Source organism: Hippocampus zosterae, chromosome 2 (assembly GCF_025434085.1).
Source record: "Hippocampus zosterae strain Florida chromosome 2, ASM2543408v3, whole genome shotgun sequence".
NCBI lineage: Eukaryota > Metazoa > Chordata > Actinopteri > Syngnathiformes > Syngnathidae > Hippocampus > Hippocampus zosterae.
The window spans coordinates 15,496,264-15,513,359 of NC_067452.1; the positions used below are offsets into that span (position 1 = coordinate 15,496,264).

Below are 17,096 nucleotides of genomic sequence, written 5' to 3' on the forward strand. Positions count from 1 at the left end.
TAAAAAGCAGAGCTGCAGTCAGCGGGCTACACTCGACGACTTGGTCTTGTCGTTTACGAAATAACTGTAGTGTGCCAATAAGCGGTGAAACAAAACATGAATGAAAACACGTTGACATTTTTTTCAATGGTCATTTTCCTCTTTTGGGCATTTTTACAAATAATATTGTACAAAATTTATCCAACTATTGAAATTTGTCAAGTATGATCCAGTTTAATCGGAAAGCAATGAATGCAGTCTACGTAGACGTGTAAGGGTGAGGCCCATACAGTACAAAGGTCTTAAATTGAGCCCCACTCCCCAACCCCACGCCTGCCCCCCTTGACAGTGGGGTAAAAAGGCGCATGAAATAGTAGGGAAAGGGAGGTGTGCTGACGCATGCGCAGACGCCCTACGCCGTTCACCTCCCGTTTTTTCGTGTGGAATCAAGCTGGTTACGTCACAGGCTCGTCAACGGTCCTCGGAGCTGGATACTTAGCATCCACTCATTCGATTGCACGTTTGAGGAGACACTTTATGCGCTCCTGAGGCGAAAGCGCCTTTTATTTGGGCATTTTGTGTTTGCCCGTGATTTTATTTGCGGAATCCCGTGAGGGAAGCCGGTGTGCTCGCGTCTGCGTCTCTGTGTGTGCGCGTGCTAGTGTGAGTGAGTGAGTGCGAGCTCGTAACAGTGGTGGCGTGGTGTTGAGTGTGCGCTGCCTGAGAGGAGCCACACCGTGCATCATGTTTGAAAGCTGAGCGCCCTTTCCAATACTTTATACATGACAGTGCTGCTGCAACGCCTCGTCTAACGTGAGCGGCGTCTCCATTCGTTCCACCCTCGAAGAAGAAAAAGAGGAGGCGTGCTGAACTGAGGCTGCAGCTCGACGAACGCACGATCCCAGTCGGATCATCGGAGCTGGGGCTCGGATGAGGTGCTCGATCGGGCTACTTTGGGTTTGGAGATCCAGTCAAGTCCCCCGGACAGCCTCCACTGCTCATTTGCCAATAGCAGCACCGTCGGGGCATCGCTCAGGAGATGGCGATGGGCTGGCTCTATTTTGGATTTCTACTCAGCCTGGGGGTCATCTCTCCTAACGGTGCTGCCGAACGTAAGTCGCCTGCTGGTTGCTCGTGCACTGTCATACTCAAAAGAAACGTGACCACTTGATTTTGGGTATCCAAAACACAGGCCCGAGCAGTGCACACGCACACACAAAGCGACGCCGACAACACAGCGGCAGACAACCTCCTTCGAATGCCACGATCGATTCATTCATCAGTGAAAGTGGCGCACACAAAAACAAGCAATTGGCCGAGATCTGATCTGGGTTCAAGGGCCTACTTTTCAAAGCAAAGACGACCACGAGGTCGTTCCCAAAATGAGCAGGTAGAAGAACCCGTCTGAGAGCACGAGATACCACAATCAGACATATTCTCCTTGTGTACCCCCCTCACCACAATTCCCCTTTTAATGTAGCTACACTATGTGTTCATTATGAACGATTGGTCGTGTTACTCGTGATTGTGTTTCCCTCTGAGGGATCACTGACAGCACAGCGTGGCATCAAATAATGACATTGCAGGTCCTTGACTTGACTAACGAGATTTGAACAGCCTGGACCTGTTGAGGTGGCCAACTTGCAGGCATGCATTGGGTCACATTGTCATGTCACTATGATTTGTCCTCCACACTGTGTTACTTAGCACACACAAATTGCATGTGCAATAGTTTGGACCGCAAAGGAAGAATGAGCTTCATTTAGAGGAGTCAGTGTGGACTGTATGCATACTTTTCTTGGAATTAGATATTGTAAAAGGTAACTGATGTACCAACTGAAGTTTCTTTTTTTCCCAGCGAATGCCATAGCTAGGGTTACAAAAGTCACAAAACTCCTCCCATCCGTAGTGTGTAACATCTGGGCACAGGGAGACCATTAATCCAATTTAGATGGGGCTGCTGAGGGGGGGGTTGAAAAGTGAAATAAACCTCTGCTGGAAGCATTTGTTGTAACGGACCTGTGCTTCCATCACACGAGGAGTAGGGGCCTGCAAATCATATGCAAGATCTACATTTGTTCTTCAGGGTCAACTTAACCCTTGGGTCCTTCAAATGAAAAAAAACCCCAAGTTACGCATTTTACAATTTTTGTAATGATGTATTTTGTGTTATACAAACATTATTTTTTTCAAACACTCAAAATGTTCAGAGGCATCTGTGCTATCCATACATATATAGTTTTTATTAGTTCTTTGGGATTTTTTATTCTTTATTTATTGCAAAAGGAAAAAAAAATTGTGTCTGGAGGTCCCAACCAAGCCCTACTAACAATCCCGACCGGACATGTTCATGTAAAATGCATTGGTTTGAAGCCTCCTGCAAAAAGGCAAACTCATTTGCGATCGTCTGGCGCCACCAAAAAGTTGCACAATTGGAATGACCTCAACCCAACAATGTGGCATGCATACGTCTGTTCAAGTGAAAACAAAGCGATTGACGTAAAAATCGCGTGAAATGCCTGTTTACACATTAGGTTTACGATGCATTCAAAAATATGAATTATAATGGGTCTCTATGGTGCAAAATATGTAAATTGTGAAGATTACGGAATCAAAACCTTTTTTATTATTGCTGCAATGCCTGAGAATTATCAGCCGGTGACGTCATGAAATTTAGGCCATTTTAGAACCCCCCCATACGTTTCAGCTCTCTCGTGTTTTTCCGAATGCCTTTGCCTTTGATTCAAAGACATAATTTTACATTTATCGCAAGCGGTGGACTACGAGGGTTAAGCGGCGCCTGTTTGATCTGAATTTGAGTTTGACATCGTCCAAAGACCAGAATGAACTCCTCCAGAGTCCAAATGATAGACCGCGGGGGTTGGGGGGGCGGGGCGGGCACAGCTGTATTTTATGAATGAGAGGAGATTAGCAAGAGGAAGGTCAAAAAGTCAAAACAGTTCACTGCTGAACAGACGACTTTTACTTGTGGCGGTACTGTGGCGCTTGTAAAAGTGCTGCCTTTATAGTGTTCTGGCCAGAAAAGGTGCTGCGTCAAGTCGAGCGCAGGACCGACTTGAATGAACTGCCTCAAAGTAAGAGCTGCTGTCTTAACCACACTGTCGTCTGTAGACTTTAGCTGTTAAAATAGTCAGTTCAAATGCTCACCTCATTTCACCGCATTTGATTTAAATGGGATCATGACGACAAACAGGCTGCGGAATGAGTGGATGAGAGTTGACAAAGTTCAGGGATTTTCAAAATGGGAATTGACCTGAATAAACTGGCAAATTACAAATGCTCTTGTCATTGTTGAAAGCAACATAATGGTGCTTAGAGAAACCACATTTCATTGAAATTATTGTTTTTTTCTTGGTCAGCAAATAATTTTATTTACAATTTCGTCCGTTCTTTTTTGTTTTTTTTAATGTAAAAAGTGGGATACACAATGGCCCTCCAAAAACATGCACATAACATACAGTATAAACACACAGCAACACCACATTTACTTGTCACTGAAATTCACTTGACTTTCTACCCAGCAATACACCATCACTTTCAATTTGCTCGGAAATTGAATATTTCCCAAACTTCTGGGCATCAATAGTATAAAGCCGCGGTGTCAAACTCATTTTTTTATCACAGTCCACATTGTAGTTGCGGTTTCCCTCGGAGGGCCATTCTGACTGGGAAACCATATCAATGTAACTCCTCAAATGATGACACACTGTGCACAGTACGTAACAAATTGATGGATAAAGAACTCATTATGAAATCAGAAGTCAAGAAAAATGAAATGCTATGGTGGGCCAGATCTGCCCCCCGCACCTTGAGTTTGACACAGGTGATATACAGTAATTGTATAATAATAATAATAATTGTCCATTGGATGTCCTAAAAATCAACTTCATGGGAAGGAGCCGTAGATGATACTGGACATCCTGCTGCTGCCATTGGAAGGGTTCCTGATCACGATCACCCTGCTGGCATATTAATGAGTCAACTCGCATAATTGACCTCAGCAGCATTTCGGAGCGGCACGCTGACTGTAGTGAAAAGTGCGAATGTGGCTCGGGGGCCAGACTTTAAATTCTTCAGCAGCCTACACTCGTTTTGCCGAAACCTTTTAATTGCACCTGGCCTCACCTTTCTTGTCCAACTGGCACGGCAAACATCTGACTCTAGACCTTAGAGTTACCTGAAATTGTAACTGCGATTGGTGGCCATTTTGGTGTTTCCCTTTCTGTGAGATGATAAATACTCAGTCCAAAGGTGCTGAAAGTAGCCTGCTTCCACCCCTTCACTTCCCTCAACCGTGACCAAACATCAGAGGTGCATCAACGTCGCACACATACTGTAAGTGTGAGAGTCCGCAGATGAAAGAGCGTTTGTTGATTCCCAAAAGCCGGGGTGTGGTGCAATTGCTGTTTTCTGCTTACCACATGAGTGTTTATCCGCATCCCTAAAAGGGAAAGATTGTGAGTGTTTCACAGGCATTGGTTCTTCTCTTGATAATGTCCCATTCTTCTCTTCCTTTCACAAAGTGACCAACTCTCACACTGGACTATGAGTGCGTATGTGAAGCGATGTGCCTTTACAGACGTGACAATAACGTCACTCTTATTGAATGGCGCACAGTAGCACCCAGTCTTGTTGAAATGTGACAGGAGGCTGTGATGTTTTCCCAACACCTGCAGCGGCTGTGAGTGCTGCTTGGCAGCCGAACATCACCAATAGTCAACTCCTTCCACGAGGGCCGCAGCTGACCACCCAAAATTTTGTTTAGCGTTTGTAAAGTGTTCAATTGCGGGGGGGTCGTATTAATTTGAACACTCGCTCTGCAGAGGTAAAATGTCAAGGCTTAATTTTCTTCGAAGTCACAGGGCATCGTGCACAGGTGGACAGAGTGTGACATGGGCTACAAACCAGGGATCATTGGAATCACCTTGATTCACGATGGGGGAAATTAACGGTCTATCAATGAAACAATTAATCAGTTAGCTTTAGATAAGAAACCAAATGTTCCGAACTCCTGCTTCCACAAGTTGATGCTCAACTTCCCATAGCTGAGTTCATGTTGTTCTTTTGACTGCAAACTAGTTTGCTATTTATCAATCGGTTGGTCCGTCAGTCCGTCCGTTGGTCAGTCCGTCTGTCGGTTTGGCCATTTCTTTGCTGAGTCCTCAACAGGCAGCAGTTTGTCTGATTGTGAACAACTCTTCGAAAAACAGGTGTCAAACTGTTTTTTTTTTTCAATTCCCACTACAGCTTTTCTGCCAACCTAAACATAAACCAAAGAAAACTGCACATTGTATATTAAACGCAGCCACATAACTTTGCCTTAAAGTTCACTAGCTTGTATGTAATCATGTAATATGAAACACCATAGACGGGTTAACGAAACGCCCCTGTGTTGCAGGGTTATAATCCTTTAAACAACACTAATGGTGTAGCAGCACATGAAGATGCGTAATATAACAATATTCACAGGCATGCATTAGGCTAATGAGAGCCGTTTTTATGACATGCAACATCACGGGTGAAGAAAACACGATGACAATATTGAAGCATGTTTTTATTGAAGTTCTTGGCTCATGCTCGGCTCATGCTCAACTTCAATAAAGTTTAGGTAATTGCCGCTGTCTGAAAGGAATTGTCAATGCCTCTGTCTACAGTTGGAATGGTGAATACTTTGCAGCGTTGGTCTTCATACCCTTTTCAGCTGCTATGCATACTTGGTTAACTTGACTTTCTCATTCCATAATACATCCCAAAGGCCTTGACTGTGCTCCATCTGAATTATTAATGCGGCACAAAAATGCAGGAATAACAACTTCCATCTGCCCTCTTTCTCCTCATGTTGTTCCTCATAATGCAAATAGTCTTGCTTTGGGATCCGGCTCAAGTGTGTGAGGCTGCACCGCTTTTACATTTGACCTTGGGTGGGGTGGGGTGGTGGGGGTCTAATTACATGATGTCGCTGCTTGGAAGAATTCATTTCCTCAAAAGAGGAAAAGAACAAGACGCTTTGTGTGCCCTACTTTTGCGATAGTCCTATGAAGCAAATTCATCGAGACACCGATTTATTCCTTTCCTCAAGGCTGTCATCTTTTAGCCGCATTATCAGTAACTTTTAACAGCGGTCCAACAAACACAGCTCCATCATATGGCTGAGCTCCTAACTTGATTTGGGGCAATACGTTGAACCAACATGACGCTTGTTTTGAGAGAAGTAACTTTAGGTTTCACCAAAATTCACTCAGGATGCATTCAGCCACCGTACTGCGCATGGAAGACCTGTGTTTTGGAAGTGCCCCAAGCCAGAGAAGTAAGTAATTGACATGCATAAAAAAAGAAGAAAATCTCATCAAACATCAGCGAAATATCAATTACTACATAGCGGTCTTGATTAAAACAAAACAAAACAAAAACAGAAAACATCTCTCACCCACCAGCCAACAGACATGAAGCTTGTGAGCTGTGGATTATGTACAAGGTGTCTCAAAAATGTCTTTACTCTTGGACTGGCCATTATTCCTAGTCTAATGAGTCAATTGAGAAGGATTTAACGTTGGCTGTATGACATTTGCCTTGGACTAAAATTAGCATTTAAGTGATGTGTCGTACTTCAAGACCACTAACTATTTCTGAGAAAAGTGGGAGGACCTGCACATTTTTTGCCTGTTTTTCAGCCTGGAAGTGAACCTTTCATTGTAATCCAACTGTAAAGCTGTTCGCCTGTACAGTCATGCCTTGCCTTTTTTTTGTTTCACACATGACATCAATTAGAAGGTGCCAGAATGTCCCTGCATTGAATTAGTTTTGAAGTGATGGCCATATTGAGAGAGACATATTGGGCGGGGGGAGAGATTGGTCATTGTTGTGTCCCAGCTGGTGATGGTGACCGGAGGCCTGCGCGGCTTGGATCAACACCTCATCCTGCTCCGTCCGACAGGCTTTCTTTCAGCCTTCACGATTGTTAGGACATTTTTTTTCGGCGCACATTGAAATCATCCAAATCACTTCCTGATTTTACTTCCCTAATATGAAGACACGGGTTCCAAACTATTTCCTTTGTCTCCTAAAGTCTCCCTGTAGTGATGTAACTGTCAGAGTGGGACTTGGTGTACGTTTGTGCATTTGCTCACTCGCTCATGTTGAATGCTTTTCGCCATGAACAGTGCTTTCGGGCACTTCAGTGTGCACTGTTTGGACAGCGCGGCGCTCTGCTGGCCCTGCATGAGGAAATCCAATGTGCACGCCGTACAGCCGGCAGTTTACTCAGAATCCAACCAAATCCGCCAGCCTGAGCCAGAACCACATACCAGGAAGGTTGTGTGTGGTTGACGCAAATTAATCACTCAGCATGATCACACAGTACAATATACAAATGTGCGCATGTGCCCAATAGGGTCAAATGCATCTGAGGAGGTTGGAAATTGTTTTCTTTTCTCTGCTTGTATATTGCCTGCATACCTCTGAAACCGGAGGTGTAACATCATGGTGATTGGCCCTGGTGCAAATTTCTTTCTTTTTTTTTTTGTGCAGAGACTCCAGCCAAAGTCCGAGCGCGCACATGCATGCACGCACTTGGATGCACATGCACAGCCACTCGAGAGAAGCTGTACCTGCACATTAGCTCATCTCATGGGAATTGGGCGGAGCAAAGTCGTTTTCGACCCCATCTTTGTTGGATGTCTAATTTCCTAACTGTTTGCATGTCAAACCATTTAAATAAAGGAACTGTGTCGTTCCTTTGCCAAAGGTTTCATTTAAAATTTAGTACATTGCTTGTTTTTACTGACTACTGTTGAGTAATGACCTTTTCATCCCCTTGTCTTGGTAAGAACCTTCTAATTTTATTAATCTTCTTAGTTTAATCCTTATTTGTTGGCTGCCATAACCCGGGTTTCCTTTCATTTCCTTTTGTTGGACTTGAATAGTTCAACATGTCAGCCTCTTTCAAAAGTCGCTCGCTTGTTGTCGCATTTGACTTTGGAATACAAGGGAATTGCTGGCCGAATCCACAAATCGCATCTCTGTGTGAAATATTTTCATGGGCTTTGGAGGAGCTCTGGTGAGGCTGCAAGTCCCCCCCGCACTGTTTTATTTACAGTTTGACGCCCACACTTGAGGAACTCGGGGCCCGGTCCAGTCACTTTGTAACGAAGATTGCGAGAGCACGCCATCACCCAAGAAGTCTCGCAACGGCTTCGATGCTTTTACTCATTTGACAAGCTCAGGAGTCAGTCAATTGGACTGAGACCATGGCTAGCAAACTCCCTTCTCATTCCTCCCTGGAGTGTCTGTATTCACTCACGTCCTCGAAACACATTCAATCAACACTCCGCACCCGTTGTTTGATCACCGTCTCACTGTTATCTCTTAGGGCACCATGTATCGATCCGTCGGTGTTCATTGCGTGACATTATTACACCACAAAACATTTTTAAATGCAGTTTTGGTTTTTGTGTGAGCAAGGCACTCTTGAGTTACAGTTTTTGATGTAGACATGCTTACTTGTCCCTTCAAAGTAAGACCCCTAAACCGCTTCAGTGGGGCAGCCAAAAAGGGACCTGACTGCAATGATACACGAGTTTGATGCGTTCCTGTGATTTAATTGCCATCCCGTTTGGCGCCTACCCTCCAACAGCTGTCTGCCTGCCAAGCACGTAGGAGAGGCGAGTCATCCAGGGCTAGAGAGTCCTTCGTGCCTGCTGAGAATCACAATGAGACCTTTGCTACTGTCCTTCCCAGAGCGTTGCTGCAGTACAGATGCACAAAACGAAGAGAACCATTTTCATTCTTCCCATTCGAACTGATGTGGAACTGGGCAAAGCGGCGTGGCTGTGTGGCAGAATGGTTGTCTCCCAACCCAGAGTTTGGGGGTTCAATCCCCAGCCATTGTCCTTGAGCACGATACTGAGCCCCCAGTTGCTTATGAAGTTGTGTCATCAGTAGGTCAATAAGTATAAAGTGCTTTGAGTACCAAAGGTAGAAAAGAGCATTTACCATTTCCAAATCGCTGGGCTGACAGTTGAAGGTTGAATGAAATTGATGAAGGAAACAAACGCCGGCCGGCTCAGTCGCGATATTTCCCTGCGTCATTCCGCCAACCTATGGCTGGCGCTTGACTATGAAATAGAATTGGGCCAGTATACCTGCATGGGGGAGGAACCAAGCAATCATCTGCACTCGGTGTGTCTCTTGCCATCAGAAGTGCTGTGGTGCCCTGGACCCGTGGCCTTTCCAAGTCCAGAGAATCTTGTTTTGCTCATTGAAATCGATTTCAGTTGGTGCGCCGTGTTTATGTTAGGTACATATATGAACTCATTCACTGCCGGATGTTTTTAAAGCAGTGTTTCCCCTGTCCTGGAGGTGGGGCTCGTTGGCAGGCGCCTGGTGGCCGGGCCTACACCCATGGGGCCCGGCCGGGCACAGCCCGAAAAGGCAACATGGGTCCCCCTTCCCATGGGCTCACCACCCATGAGAGGGGCCAAAGGGGTCGGGTGCAATGTGAGCTGGGCGACAGCCAAAGGCGGGGACCCTGGCGGTCCGATCCTCGGCTGCAGAATGTTGGGACATGGAATGTCACCTCTCTGGCAGGGAAGGAGCCTGAGCTGGTGTGTGAGGCAGAGAATTTCCGACTGGATATAGTCGGACTTGCCTCCACACACAGCCTGGGTTCTGGTACCAGTTCTCTCGAGAGGGGTTGGACTCTCTTCCACTCTAGAATTGCTCACGGTGAGAGACGCAGAGCAGGTGTGGGCATACTCATTGCCCCCCGGCTCAGTGCCTGTACATTGTGGTTCACACCAGTAGACGAGAGGGTTGCCTCCCTCCGCCTTCGGGTGGGTGGACAGGTCCTGACTGTTGTTTATGCATATGCACCAAACAGCAGCTCAGCATACCCACCCTTTTTGGAGTCCTTGGAAGGTGTGCTGGAGAGTACTCCTGCTGGGGACTCCCTTGTTCTGCTGGGGGACTTCAATGCTCACGTGGGCAATGGCAGTGATACCTGGAGGGGCGTGATTGGGAGGAACGGCCCCCCCGATCAGAACCTGAGTGGTGTTTTATTATTGGACTTCTGTGCTCGTCACGGATTGTCCATAACGAACACCTTGTTCAAGCATAAGGGTGTCCATATGTGCACTTGGCACCAGGACACCCTAGGCCGCAGTTCGATGATCGACTTTGTAGTTGTATCATCGGATTTGCGGCCGCATGTTCTGGACACTCAGGTGAAGAGAGGGGCGGAGCTGTCAACTGATCACCACCTGGTGGTGAGTAGGCTCCGATGGTGGGGGAAGATGCCGGTCCGTCCTGGCAGACCCAAACGAATAGTGAGGGTTTGTTGGGACCGTCTGGCGGAATCCCCTGTCAGAAGGAGTTTCAACTCCCACCTCCGACAGAGCTTTTCCCATGTTCCGGGGGAGGCGGGGGACATTGAGCCCGAGTGGACCATGTTCCGTGCCTCTATTGTTGAGGCGGCCAATCTGAGTTGTGGCCGTAAGGTGGTTGGTGCCTGTCGTGGCGGCAACCCGCGTACTCGCTGGTGGACACCAGCAGTAAGGGATGCCGTCAAGCTGAAGAAGGAGTCCTATCGAGCCTTTATGGCCTGTGGGACCCCAGAGGCAGCTGACGGGTATCGACTGGCCAAGCAGTGCACAACTAACACCACTGTGTAGAGTGGGGATGGGGCACTGCTGACTTCGACTCGGGACGTTGTGAACCGGTGGGCAGAGTACTTCGAAGACCTCCTCAACTCCACCAACACGCCTTCTTTGGAGGAAGCAGAGCCTGGGGACTCTGAGGTGGGCTCTCCTATCTCTGTGGTTGAAGTCACCGATGTGGTTAAAAAGCTCCTCGGTGGCAAGGCCCCAGGCGTGGATGAGTTCCGCCCGGAGTTCCTCAGGGCTCTGGATGTTGTGGGGCTGTCCTGGTTGACACGCCTCTGCAACATCGCCTGGTCAACAGGGAGAGTGCCTCTGGATTGGCAGACCGGGGTGGTAGTCCCTCGTTTTAAAAAGGGGGACCGGAGGGTGTGTTCCAACTACAGAGGGATCACACTCCTCAGCCTCCCTGGTAAGGTCTATTCAGGGGTGCTGGAGAGGAGGGTCCATCAGGAAGTCGAGTCTCAGATTGAGGAGGAGCTGTGTGGTTTTCGTCCCGGTCGTGGAACAGTGGACCAGCTCTACACCCTTAGCAGGGTCCATGAGGGTATGTGGGAATTCGCCCAACCAGTCTACATGTGTTTTGTGGACTTGGAGAAGGCGTTTGACCGTGTCCCTCGGGGAGTTCTGTGGGGGGTGCTTCGTGGGTATGGGGTACCGAAGCCCCTGATACGGGCTGTTCGGTCACTATACCACAGATGTCAGAGTTTGGTTCGCATTGCCGGCAGTAAGTCGGAATCGTTTCCATTGGGGGTAGGACTCCGCCAAGGCTGCCCTTTGTCGCCGATTTCTCGGCGCAGCCGAAGCGTTGAGGGGGTTCGTTTTGGTGGCCTCAGTATTGCATCCCTGCTTTTTGCAGATGATGTGGTGCTGCTGGCTCCTTCAAACGGGGCTCTCCAACTCTCACTGGAGCGTTTCGCAGCCGAGTGTGAAGCGGTTGGGATGAAAATCAGCACCTCCAAATCTGAAACCATGGTCCTCAGTCGGAAAAGGGTGGAGTGCCCCCTCCGGGTCGGGGAGGAGATCTTGCCCCAAGTGGAGGAGTTCAAGTATCTTGGGGTCTTGTTCACGAGTGAGGGCAGGAGGGAGCGAGAGATCGACAGGCGGATCGGTGCAGCGTCTGCTGTGATGCGGACGTTGTATCGGTCTGACGTGGTGAAGAAGGAGCTGAGCCAAAGGGCGAAGCTCTCAATTTACCGGTCGATCTACGTCCCAACCCTCATCTATGGTCACGAGCTATGGGTCGTGACCGAAAGAACGAGATCCCGGATACAAGCGGCTGAAATGAGTTTTCTCCGCAGGGTGTCCGGGCTCTCCCTTAGAGATAAGGTGAGAAGCTCAGTCATCCGGGAGGGCCTCAGAGTCGAGCCGCTTCTCCTCCACATCGAGAGGAGCCAGATGAGGTGGCTTGGGCATCTGATTCGGATGCCTCCTGAGCGCCTCCCCGGTGAGGTGTTCCGGTCATGTCCCACCGGGAGGAGACCCCGAGGAAGACCCAGGACACGCTGGAGAGACTATGTCACCCAGCTTGCCTGGGAACGACTCGGGATCCCCTGGGGAGAGCTGGAAGAAGTAGCTAGGGAGAGGGAAGTCTGGGCTTCCCTGCTAAAGCTGTTGCCCCCGCGACCCGGCCCCGGATAAGCGGTAGATGATGGATGGATGGATGGATGGATGGATGGATGTTTCCCCTGTGTCCAACCGTTTTTGATCATTTGGATTGATCTTTCAAGACCCCCACAAAAATTGTCCTGTGATTGTTTTGTGTCCTGTGTCAACAAAAGGACCGAATCAACCAAAAGAAAGAGTGGATGGACTGTTTCTCCAGGAAAATAAATGTGCTTTGTGTGTTCTTTAGTCATTATGAGTTCAGCATTGGTTGTTGTGACCCAAAACACCTGTTTCTAACCTAAATCTGGCAAAAATGAGATTCTTGTGAAAAGGACATGACATGCACAGCAGTGAATTTAATATTAATATGTATATATATTAGCATATATTAATATATTAATAATAATATATTATTATTATGGCGGCCCGGTAGCCCAGTGGTTAGCACGTCGGCTTCACAGTGCAGAGGTGCCGGGTTCGATTCCAGCTCCGGCCTCCCTGTGTGGAGTTTGCATGTTCTCCCCGGGCCTGCGTGGGTTTTCTCCGGGTGCTCCGGTTTCCTCCCACATTCCAAAAACATGCTTGGCAGGCTGATTGAACACTCTAAATTGTCCCTAGGTGTGAGTGTGAGTGCGAATGGTTGTTTGTTTCTGTGTGCCCTGCGATTGGCTGGCAACCGATTCAGGGTGTCCCCCGCCTTCTGCCCGAAGACAGCCGGGATAGGCTCCAGCACCCCCCCGCGACCCTAGTGAGGATCAAGCGGCTCGGAAGATGAATGAATGAATGAATGAATGAATATTATATATATATATACTAGCTGGTTCGCCGCCCTCCGGGCGGCTCATCAGCTAGTTCCTGCGGAAGGCTGGTAAGGTGGTGGTTCGCCGCCCTCCGGGCGGCTCATCAGCTAGTTCCTGCGGAAGGCTGGTAAGGTGGTGGTTCGCCGCCCTCCGGGCGGCTCATCAGCTAGTTCCTGCGGGAGACTGGTAAGGTGGGCCTTCGGCCCACAAAAGTGTTGTTGCTTGGTTCAACTTTTTGTTCATCTTCATTGCTTATCGCGAAAATAAAGAGATGTTTAGCTCTACTAAATAACTAACAATTTCATTGCAATGCTTGTGGGTAGACAACATTTTTTCCCTAAGATGCCCTCGCGATCGTAGTGAGCCACTGCCTGAGCGGCGCAGTGGCGGCGCGCAGCGGCGCGGTGAAGTAGGTACGTTTTGAAAAGGGACAGACGGAAGGACAGACCGCGTGCGGGACGACGCGCAATATATATATATATATATATATATATATATATATATATATATATAATATATAATATGTGTGTGTGTGTGTATATATATACTGTATATACAGTATATATATATTTTTTTGATTTGGTGACACCTCAAACTATATTACAATGAAAACACGACTGTGAAATGGCTAGAGGTGACCGTCAGTGTTTTTGTTTGACTTGGGGCTCCTCATGCACTCGAACTGCCTCACTAGTTGTCTCAATTGCAACACATACTTTCTACTGCGACACCTGTTTTTGGACCATACAAATACTGTACATTCTCTGTTTGAGTGTGAGGTGTCGAAACTTGTTCGGACTTCAACGTGTTCTATCCCTCTTAATAAATGTGACGAGCCAAGATTTGCCCCCCAATCGTTATCTTCTCCTTAAAAGCTGAGCTGATCTGAAACCCAAAACAGTCGCTGCCATCTGCTAGGATCTTTTAGTCATCATAGTGGTTTACAAACCCGCATTTTATAGACCAGCTGAAAGAAACTCTCTCCTGCGCCGTTCCGGTCGTAGAAAAGCATACTTGATTGGTTGGATTCCAGTTGATGAATATAAACGTTGACATCAGTGAATTCACTCGTTTGTGAAAAGTTTTCTCTAATGGCGTTGGGAAATGGGTCGAAGCAGCTCTTGTTGGTTGAGTCTGAAGGGAAGGACAAGCAGTTTGGTCCAGTGCACAGGATCTTTCTGCATTGAACTCGCATCCCCAACTCATGAGAATGTTTCACAAGGCAGCGGGCTTGCCTGCCTCGTTGCTCTTTTTACTGTGCACAAAACAGCAAAGTACCAAGAGAGTGCAATCCAAAGACCCACCTTCCTGTGCTTTGTTGCTGCTGACTAATGTAGGGAGCCCTTTTCCAAGCTGCCTTTAAAGCAGGTCAGCAATGTCAAACTGCTGATGGATCACGAGCGTTGCCATGGTGCCGCTTCTCAGCAGTACACCGCAACAATCCCTCACTGACTCCAAGGCCCCACCCGTATCGTTTACCCTCAGGTCGGGCTCGATAAGAGTGTGATGTGATTCTGCATTGTGACATTCCGAAGCTCATCTGTGAGACAAGTTGAATAACTTTTTAAAGGAGTCAAAACTGTGAAAGAAACGACTACAGTACTTACACCAAGAGAACCCCAACACTACAAGGCACCACTGTTGTTTGAAAACGTGCTGAAGGTTTTTGCAGAAGTGACTGTGTCTTTGGGTCACCCCCCGCACCCTCCCAAAAAAACATTGTAAAATGACTCTGTAATGCCATCAAAGCGTTATGAATCTGGAAATGTGAAATGTGAGTGAGAAAAAGCAACAAAAAAAACACACACTCAGCTCAGCCGCCTAGTGCATTCCAATTCCCACTGTCTTTTTGTTGATACCTTGTTTGAGAAGTGAGTTACATTTTGAAACAATTTTCATCCACTGGCAGCCCAACACATTTTTTTTTTTCGTGACAAGTCATTTGTTTTTCTCCTCAGCTCCCAAAGCCGACGACCAAACCAGGACCTGCAGTCCGAAGCAGTTTGTGTGTAAGGACCAGACGACCTGCATTTCCAAAGGCTGGCGCTGTGACGGGGAGAAGGACTGTCCAGATGGCTCAGACGAGTCCCCGGACATCTGTAAGTCCACAAAAGTATTTTTTTAAATTTATTTTTTAATGACTGCACATCATAAGGCTTAACCATGCATTGGACATTTAAGCAGCATTTAAGTATTTCCACCTGAAAAGATCAGAGCTACACCCTCTCTTGTATGGTCAAGTGTGACTAAACTGACTTAATTGATGGTTAATGATTAATTAATGTCATGTTTGATATGACCTTCACTCAACACAGTGTCCCTTACAATACTTTATCTTTTACTTTTGAGCGGCTGATGTAATCTCAGCGTATAGGTCGTTTCACCACTAAATGGCTTAAGGGGACTCAAGTCTTGTTCATTGTTTAGGTATTGTGAATTTGGTGCCCGAATAAGGGCCGTGTTTTGCCCTTTCCAGGCAGGACATGGGCTCCCAGTTGTGGGCTCTCCTGAATTATAGCTGTAATTATGCAGCCTTGTTTTGTCAAAGTGTTCAGGGATGTGTCTGCTCTTGTCTGGACTGTTGCAGGATCAGAGTGCTCTCTCTGTGATTCTGGTTACGAACGTCTCGCATCTGTTGCTGCCTCTGTGGAGTCTGCTGGGCGTAGCATTCTTTTTGTTTATATGTGGGCTTTCATTGCAAGTTTACTGTCAACCTGTGACGCACCTTACAACTGTCACGCCACCAGGACTTTCCCAATACTCTGACATGTAGGGACAACAACAACAACAACAACAACAACAACAGTATTTTTAGAGCACTTTCAAACAGCCATCGCTGCATACAAAGTGCTGTACATGGAGCGATTTAACATACACAATAAACAGTAAGACGAATCGGTAATAAAGGCGGTGGAAAGCACCAAGCCGTAAAATCATGCTGAGTCGAACGCCAAAGAATACAAGTGAGTTTTGAGGAGGGCTTTAAAGATGGGCAGCGAGGAGGCTTGCCGAATGTTCAGTGGGAGGTCATTCCAGAGAGAGGGACCAGCAACAGAAAAGGCTCGATCCCCTCTGAGCCTCAGTTTATTTCTTGGTACTTCGAACAAAGACTGGTCCACAGACCTGAGGCGCCGGGCAGGTGTGTAGGGGCGGATGAGCTCAGAGAGGCAGACAGGCAGATGACACCCAGCTTTAAGGGTCTTGTTATGGTGGCCGATGACTCCTTTCAAAGCTTTTCTTTGCACTGAGGGAACTTGCATTTTTCTCTATGTTAGGGATGATCCAATCACGTGAGCATAAAACCAGGCCGGTCATGTGATTTTTATTGTGGATTGGGGCAAAAAGTTGATTCTTTTCAATATTATAGGCCACCAAGTGACCAAATAATCCAAATCTTGAGCAGTAAAAGAAAAAAAATGTTTTTATGTATGTAGTTTTTATGTAAACACAATGTAACGTTTTGTTTTTTGGTGGGAGGATGGGTCAGTAGTTAGAGTGACAGTAAGACGTTGAGCGACGTTTTGTGAGTGCTTGCACGTCATGAAGAGAGGCGGGAAGAGCAAGGCAGGAAAAAATAAAATAGCCACAAGTCTGACATGACAGCATTTTAGGACAGCGGTTTCCTACTGGCGTGGACGCAAAACAGCGTTGAAAAGCCCTGCAACGCCTTCGTGGGATGTACTCCATCCACCAGAGGCTTGAAGTGGACATGATGTTAAGTGTGGACATAAAAAAAATGCTGGACAAAATTGCAAACATTTCTCTAGGTTGGTGGTATTTGACAGTTGATCGAGACCTGGTTTCAGCAGATTTGGTGGACAAGAAAGTCTTGATTTTTGGGTAATGATTTTGAAGTCTCATTTTATAAACGTGCTAATTGGGTAGGATCGTTTAGAGCACCCTTCTCTGGGCTATGTCAAATTTAGGACACATTATTTGAACTTTACAGGGACTTTCAATGTTCAACCGCATTGTAACGTCATTGAAAGAACTGGTGATTTAAAGTACGGTGTTGCTGTGGCGTGACACACTCAAA

General features: G+C 47.1%; 1 protein-coding gene across 2 annotated transcripts in view; it reads left to right on the forward strand.

The window, feature by feature from the left end:
* Nucleotides 1-429: 429 nt before the first annotated feature.
* lrp1ab (low density lipoprotein receptor-related protein 1Ab) overlaps nt 430-17,096 on the forward strand; it is a 95,182-nt gene continuing 78,515 nt past the window's right edge. For both annotated transcript variants that reach the window (XM_052057913.1, XM_052057914.1), the window contains exons 1-2: nt 430-1,091; nt 15,019-15,159. In XM_052057913.1, the coding sequence (XP_051913873.1) occupies nt 1,019-1,091; nt 15,019-15,159 (214 nt within the window). In that variant the 5' untranslated portion in view covers nt 430-1,018. The remainder of the gene's footprint in view (nt 1,092-15,018; nt 15,160-17,096) is intronic.